Genomic DNA, 8,535 nt, shown 5'->3' with positions numbered 1-8,535 from the left:
AGCCAGACTGGCAACACTTTTTTTTTTTTTTTTTAGCCCTGAGGTTTAGTTGAAAGTGAACCACTAATCATGTGGCTGCTTTGTGACATGAATAAATGGGAAGTAGGACAGTGCCAAATAATGCAGCTTCAAGAAAACACTCTCTAGAGAAAAAGGCACATCTTCACCTTGTTTCCCATCCCTCCATAGTAGTGTCTTATCATTTATTAATGTACCTTAAATCCAACCAAGTTGTATATCGTGTCCAAGAAAAATGTTCAGATTACCAAAATGCAGCAGAACATGGCATGTTTTGTTGAAGGCAAAACCTTTCTGTATTTCTTACCTTATACCACAGAATTTCAGGCTCTCTATATGGAATTAAAAAATCCTCTATGTCAGGGCATGAGATTTCCTTGCTTTTGCTAAGTTCAGCTTTTTCAAAATACTTCATCTTTGAATTGTAGCAGAGTCCAGTGTCATTTTCACCCACTGTCAGCGAAATGGATACTTTCATACAGTAAGTGGAGTTTCTGTAACATAACACAAATAAAAATAATGTCTATTGTGGAAAAATAAATTTCAATACATGTAACATTGTTTTTGATGCAGTTATAGTCATCCTAGACAAGCAAGCAAAAATATGTTTTTACATTATATTTTGTGTATAGTCTTTGTTTATTCATGATGGACTCTTCTTATTCCCTACCTCAGCCACTAGCTATAATGGCATAAAAATAACTGTCCTGAAAAACCTGGCTGTAGGTTTTCTCCTTCCTTCCCTTAGAAATCTGTTCCTTCTATCATTAAAGTCCATATTAATTGGAGGACAATTTCCTGCAGGGCAAGGCAAATGAAAGTAACTGCTTCATATTTTAACCAACAAAGCACCACAATCATCTTGCTGCCAAACACCATTAAAACAGTTCTCATGAGGGAACAATCGGTTTATATCACAGCAGTCTAATGCCAAATGGGAATGGTTGGCATCACGCCATGAACTAGAGACTTAACCAATACATTAGATTTAAACAAGTTTTCAAGTGAAGCAGTAATTGGAAATATATCTTTTTACATAATTTGATTAAAAACAAACAAATAAACAAAACCCAACAATTATTGTGGCCTTTCAAGTTAGAGAAAAGTGCATATTTTAATTGGAGGACTATCAACTGGTTTAGCTCAGCCTCCCAAGCCAAAATGTTACTCCTGCATTATCCTCAGACTTCATTAGCTAGAGCTCTGTCCTGCAACTTATTACTTTCTTCATTGGCCCTAGGTTGATATGCCAGACAGCCAGAGAATAGGCAACATTGTTTTGCTTCCCACATTTCACTATGCACTTTAATTAGTCCCAAAGACAAAATTACTTGAAAGGATTGTTTTTTCATTTTTAATTTCCAGGTGGGCAGCATGAGAATGCCTAAGGTTGAGCACTCTCCAGGAGGGCAGTGTGACAGAATAAAATTCCTCCCCTACTGTTCTGTAAATGCATTTGACCCCTAATCTGCTTTAAGTGGTTCCTGCAGAGAACACCAAGACTTTTTTTCCCTTTACTTATTTCACTCTCAGACTCTGTGAGCTGATTGCTGATTTACAACAGTCTGGCATGCATCAGGCATTGCTGGCTCTCTAAAGATAGCCACATTTTGAAATTGCCTTTGGATGTCTTCACACCTGTTTACACTTTCTGTTGAAGAGGAGGTAATTAAGGTACTAAAAATAAGAGAAACGGCATTCAAGGAGTACCACATCCCCATTTCCAGAAGAAAATGTGAAGTGAAAGGAACTTTTTAGGGATTAATAAATAGAACATCATTTCTGGAAGTGTACAGCTTCTTTGAATGATCTTAAATCATGAAATTATTTTCTGTGCATGTAAAGGCAGAAAATATAAAACATCTTCTCTGTAAAGGAATCAGCTTGTACTCCTGTCCTTGGCACTGACACATTTTGTGCATTCTTGTGACTATAGTTCTTTAACTACTACAGCCATAGAAAAACAATTTATTCCTTGAATACAGATAGCTCTTATTGTCCAAGAACAGGTCACTATTCTTACCAGTGCATTTCTACTTAAAATTGTTGAAATATTTTAAACAAACAAAACTCTTGTTCTGGATTGAACTACGTGGTATTGACTATTCCTTCTTTTACTTGCTACTTGGAAGTTTTACTTTTGATTTGAGAATTGTTACCCAAGTCAAAAGTTATCCTCAAGTGTCACCTACGTTTGCCCAAATAAGTCATTTTTCTTTTCTAAGATTAAATTATCCAAACTTTTCAACAAGAAGAATACCTAAGCAATTCATTGGGTTCTGATTTGTGTTGGGTCATGAAGTGAGACCAGCAGCAGGAGATAAGCAAACACAGGAATTTTAATTAGTATATTTTACATTTTCTTCTTTCCTCTCTTCTCAATAAGCACATTATATTGTGCTTAAAGATGCAAAACCTATGATTTAAAAATACTTGGATTCCCTCCTAGCAGTAAGGGAACAATTCCCACTGATAATTCTGCTCCTCTGAAGACATCAGCTGAGTAGAAGTCTCTCAGCAGAAAATACTGCAGGGGGACTCGCATCAGCTGAAGGCTGGACAATCAGATTCTTTTGTTGTATTCTCATCACAACAGAGAGTATTCTTAATAACCTTGTCTTTCATGAATCTATCTGGGAAGTATCTTAGACTGGAGGTGTCCATTGTCTGCAAGAGCATTTTGGTACTTGGTGACTTAAGCCTTATTTGCCCAGTTGGGAATAGGTGTGTAAAGTGTCAATGTACTGAGTTTTGAGATGCTGATGCTCTGAGCAAGTAAGAACTTACTCCAATGTGCTGACATGCCCAGGCTGGAACACGTAATCAGTTGGCTTGTATGACATGGGTTTCTGATAGTAGTTTCTGCTGATAGCCACAAAATATTTAAAAAGAACATGAAGATCTAATTACTGTCAAGTGACCTAGGTCTCTAAAGGACTTTATACTGTCACCCTAAATAGGATCAGGAGTTATACCAAAAGTTTCAAGAATAGATCCAGAAGGGATGCAGCAGTGCAGTCATGCCACCTTCAGCTGTACTGGGTATGAGCAGCAACTTATGAGCTCACAGCCTGGCTAGTATGGGCTTCTGCTGGAGCTCTGTGGTGAGCTTTATGACTTAAGTCTCCACTTTCAAATGGCTCCAGAGCCTAGGGAGTGAGCACCACTGCTGTTCACCCCCCAGCAGAAGAAAAGAGGTATGGAAAGCAATGGTGCTCTCCATCTCAGCTCTGGAACCCCACAAAAGTGAAAGCTCTAGCTGGAGCTCATGCCGATCATCTGGTAAGCTCACTGTGCCTGTGGAGCTCCAGCAGGGGCGCCCGGCAGTGAGCTCAGAGCTCATTACGCATAGGCAGCACAGTCAAAGGAGGGTGTGACAACACTGCTCTTCCCCCACCCCTGGATTTGTTCTTAAAGACTCCATGTGGAACTTGCCTTGATGCAGCTTTTGTCTCCTGGCAAAAATTTCACACTCTGGGGATAAAACCACAAAGGAATTGTACAGAAAAAAGAACAATGTGAGTTAAAAGAAACATTCCAAGTTTCATAGAACCAGGAAAGCAGACTGAAAATTTGGCTTTGTAGGCAAGTAGGAGTATGTGATGCATTTTCTGATATCAGACATGAGCTAGGAGAAAGCTCAGCAGTCAAGCCAGCATACAAGTGCCCCACAGGGGCAGAAATGTTAGAGGTCTGGAAGTTTCCCATGTCTATTGAAGTATCACCCTCCTTTCCACAGCAGGGAAAATCCTCACTTGCATCATCCTGAACAATAGTCTACCTCTTGCTGAAGAAGTCATACTGGAATCTCAGTGTGGTTTCAGACAATCACATGATCTTTGTTGCCCACCAGATCCAAGAAAAGTGTCAGGAACAACATCAGGACCTGCATATGGCCTTTACTCACCTCACTAATGCCTTTCATTCCATCATTGTGAAGCCCTGTGGAAAGTACTGGCATATTTAGATGTCCTGAAAAGTCCATCAAGGTCCTGAGGCTTCTTCATAACAGATGACTATGACAATCGTATGTAGGAAATTAGAGAAAGATCTATTTGTCATCCAAACTGGGGTCAAGCAAAGATGCATCATTGTCCCAATTCTTTTCTCCACTTATTCAAGTTATCTTGGATCTTATTAAGGACTGCCTTCCTTTTAGAATTGACATAGAATACCAAACAGATGAAGGACTCTTCAATCTTGGATACTTTTGGTCAAAGACCAAAGTTTGCAAAACAGCCATCCTTAACGTTCAACACACTGAATACTGAGCCATCCTTGTGCACACTGAGGAAAATCTGCAGACCATGCTGGAACTCTTTGGGGAAGCCTACCAAACTTTGGGCTTCTCTCTCAACATTGAGAAGACAGTGTTCTTTAGCCTGCCCAAAGCCATGAAGGTGACCTTCCTACCCAAACTGCCATTGAAGGAAAGAACATGGAGGTACTCAAGCACTTTCCCTACCTCAGTAGCCATCTCTCTCAGAGAATGAACATTAATGAGGATATCCAGCAAAGGATGTAGTGTTCAAATTCCTCCTTTGGGAAATTACTTTGGCGTGTCTTTTTTCATCACAATCTCTGTAAAGAAATCAAGATCCAAGTCTACAATGCTGTCATCATTCCTCCTCTCCTCGCTGGATGTGAAGTGTAGGTGACCTACCATCATCATCGCAACAGCCTGGAGAGGTATCGCCAGCAATGCTGCCAGAAAATTCTCCATATCAAGTGGGAAGATTGCTGCACAAATACTAGCATCCTTGCTAAACCCATTGGTACCAGCACTGAGTTGGTGATCCTCAAGCACCAACTTCACTGGACTGGAGATTGTGCGCTGAATCCTGATTCTCCAAAAACAAACGCTCTATTCCAGCTTAGCAGCAGCTTGAGATCCTGCTGTGGCCAGAGGAAATACTAAAAGGACACTTTAAAGGCATACCTCAAGAAAATGGATGCTGACATGAAGAGCTGGAAGGAGCTGGCTGCCAACTGATTCCAATGGTGCTGCAACATTAATCAAGTGGTACCGTTTCAAAGTAAAGCATCTTGCTCTCAGTGCAGAGAAGAGAAAGTGAAGGAACGAAAAAGAGAGGAATCCCAGCCTGCACCCTATTCTCCCTTATGGGAGGACCTGTAACTTGTGCAGACTGATCTATGCCTTAAGGATTGGACTCTTAAGTCATTTCAAGATCCATCAGTGAGTCATGATAGAGATCTTCCTGGAATAAAGCAATTTCTGACAATGACAACTCTAAAGAAAACAATAATAATAAAAGACACCCCAAAATGAAGCAATGGGAAATTATGTGGCTTGTGTTCATAGAAAGAAAGCTTCACTCCACAGACAGCTTCTGTCAGTGATTCTCAACTATAGCATGGTGGCATGACAGCATTGTGCCACTGGATGCTGTACAATATAGCAGTGTTCAGTGTGCAAATACTTACCCATGATCCACAAGATAACCCCTGGGATTTTGAATAAGAGTCCTTAGTGTTCTGACCTGTTGTGGTCTTTCTGAGCTCTTTGCAAAAGAAGAAATAGTGTATTAATTTTCCATAGCCAAAAAATGAGTAAAGATTAAATGTGATTTGCATTTTCAGAGGGTGCCTTAAGTCTAAAGAGTGGTTCTTTGAGTGCAAAAATATTGAGAACTGCTGATCTCACCTCTTCTGGATTACCTGTGTATCCAATACACGTATACTGTAAAAGTCCAATTTGATAACAGCAAGTCCTTCCCTGCCTCCTTTTTGCTTTTTCTAAATGCTGTTAGTTTTTGATCTTTCCTTTCCACCTTACAGATCCATGCAGGATTGTTGCCCAGTGTCACTAGCTAGAACTATATGCCTTCACAGAGGTAGATATGCATTTGCTATTCTCTTCCCATATCCTTCCACAGACATCTCAGTACAGGCAACCCCTGCTTAACACTGTTTCGCTTAGCACTATTTGGCTATAATGCTCATTTAAAATTGATACCCGATTTCATTTAGCGCTCAGTGAGTTTTGTTATAGTGCTTGTGGTTGCCATCTTGGGTTATTAAAAACACTTGTTATAGGCACCTTGGATCATCAAATACTTTTGGTTTCAATTAACGCTCATTTTGTTTAAAGCTTGGTTTTTCAGGAACCAATTAAGAGCACTAAGCAGGGGTTGCCTGTAAATTTCATTTTTGTGAATATTAACAAAAAGCAAACAAGTAATCATGAAATTATCATTAAAGAGAATCAGTACTTAAAAGTTTCAGCATCTTTACAAATAGCTTTCCCTACTATTTTCCAATTTTTACCTGATATCTATAAACCATATTTTATAATATACAATTAGGAGGCACAACATGGACTGAGGTTTATTGTGCTTTCAGTCCCCATGTTTCTATTATAATTCAAGCAGATGTACGGGTATAGATTTTAGCTTTCAGGATTTCATCAGCATAACACCATTGGTAGTGAGCAGCATGTCATATGCTTTTTCAGAAGACTGTTTTCTTGCAGATTTTTGTATTGTTTTGTAGCAATCTAATATTGTCTCACAAAGCTTCAGTAACTTTTCTCACAAAAAAGAGGAGAAACAAGAAAAATAAAATGGTACAATGACTAAAATGACATGCTCAAGTGGTGCATGAACAAAATGCGGGGTGTGCAATTGGCTTAAGCAATTAATTTCAGCAGAGGTAACTTGAATTGAACTGTCCAGTATATTATATTTTCAAACAACATGTTCAATTTAATTTCTAACAAGTGGCTTGAAGAAAATAACCTCATGTTCTTTTCTTCATGGAAACTGATGCTATATTGCTGACATTACTAGAGGAGTGGCAAAAAAAATAGCAATAGTAAAATAGTAATACATGATTTAATTGAAACAGGATATTTAGAATATGGAATATCACAAAATAAATGCAAAGGTGTCAGAGTTGCATCTGAAATTTCATATTTCCATATTTCTATTGTTACTATCTGAAGGATTCCAATTGGAATATATATAGGTTTGCTCTTTTTTTCATTCTGAGGTTTTGAACTGATACTTAGAAAATGGTCCTCTAAACCTTCATACATATGGTGCTGGTTCTGTTGTTGATGCTTCTTCTTCAGTTGGATAAACTGGACTTGGTTGAACTGAATTGGGGCAGTGACTTAAATCAGTCAATTGAATCACTCTCCTCTGAATCGGGCTGAATCTGAATTGAATAAGGCACACTTCGCACACCTCTACTAAATTGCAACAGAGTCCATCAATCCCAGATCAGCTTTGTCAGCCATCTTTGGACCCACAGATAAAGCAATCATGGGATACAAACATCCTCAACTGTGAGGGATGGCTGATTATGATGATGACCAGAAGGATAAGTTAGTGCAGCATATCTGAGTAAGATATATGGTAATGCCCATTAAGCACAGTTCCTTTAAGCACCGACTCTTTTTCCAAGTCACGGTATGCCACTACATAGAATCCATTTGGACTTCCTCTTCACTCCCACAGCTAACCTGTGCCTTTCTTTCCCATTTCCAGTTATTCCTGTTTCTTCACTAGCCTCAAATGCCTCTCAACCATCACTAAACAGAGCCCCAAACATTCAACCCGGAATTCCTCTCTCACCCTCTCTCTCGGCCAGTCACATATGATTAGTGTGTCGTCACCCCCCACGGGATGAAGCCAGACCACGTTGCCTTGCACTTCATTTGCATATACATTTTTGGTGTATCCTGGGATTCATGACAAGAACATCCAGGTCCAGCCAGGAGTGGGCAGCTAATTATCACACATCCTTTTTGTGGGGGGAAATCTGGCGTATACACACATATTGAGCAGTGCTGAGCTATGGTGGGGTTAATATGGCTTGAAACACTGTTGATTTTGCTGGAGTCCCACCCAAGGAGCTACGTGGTAAACCATGAGCCTTTTGCTTTGGACTAATATTATGCATAGTTTGCACTATATATAGGTAGGTGCCAAAGTACTGTTTAAGATTTTATGGGGTACCTATCCTAAACTTGCAGCCGTTTCAAAAAAGGAAAATGCATCAATTCTGGATGAACCAAGTCTATGGATACTATATGCAAATAACTAGATCTGTGTTTAATTTTAAAGTCAGTGTTTTCAAATTTGCTTTTCAGTTCTATGTGCTCAGGAAGAGCAGGCTCTAAAATAAGGAAGGTAAAGGGGCTGTGAAAGAACAATCTGGGAGAAGGCAAGGAGGCTACCTGGCCCCCTAGATTTTTTCCCTGCTGTAGCAGTTGGAAGTGAACAAATTCAAGGCAACCCTCCAATAATTAAATACTTTACCTGGAAAATTGTAACAAATTTACAATTTTTCCACACATAAAATCTAATTACTGGGTGGGGGGAGGTCATTTTATATTTGAGTAAATCTAGTACTCTGATTTCCAGCTGTATCTTTTTTTCAAGGTATTTCTTATTGTTATTACCAAGGATCCTGGTTTTCCCTCATAAAAAAAAAATCACAAACTCTCTGATAAAAAAAAAAAATGCAATTTCTCTAATGAACCCCCCCCAA

The 8,535-nt window shown here is 39.2% G+C and overlaps 1 protein-coding gene across 3 annotated transcripts in view; it reads right to left on the bottom strand.

Moving 5' to 3' along the window:
• Positions 1-8,535, bottom strand: part of IL1RAPL1 (interleukin 1 receptor accessory protein like 1) — a 1,649,761-nt gene that overhangs the window by 630,429 nt on the left and 1,010,797 nt on the right. For all 3 annotated transcript variants that reach the window (XM_019524638.1, XM_019524639.1, XM_019524640.1), the window contains one exon: positions 326-512. In XM_019524638.1, the coding sequence (XP_019380183.1) occupies positions 326-512 (187 nt within the window). The remainder of the gene's footprint in view (positions 1-325; positions 513-8,535) is intronic.

The sequence above is a fragment of the Gavialis gangeticus genome, unplaced genomic scaffold (assembly GCF_001723915.1).
Source record: "Gavialis gangeticus isolate Ggan-Ray unplaced genomic scaffold, GavGan_comp1, whole genome shotgun sequence".
Taxonomy (NCBI): domain Eukaryota; kingdom Metazoa; phylum Chordata; order Crocodylia; family Gavialidae; genus Gavialis; species Gavialis gangeticus.
The sequence above is the reverse complement of the archived record's forward strand: the minus strand, read 5'-3'. Positions and strand labels throughout refer to the sequence as shown.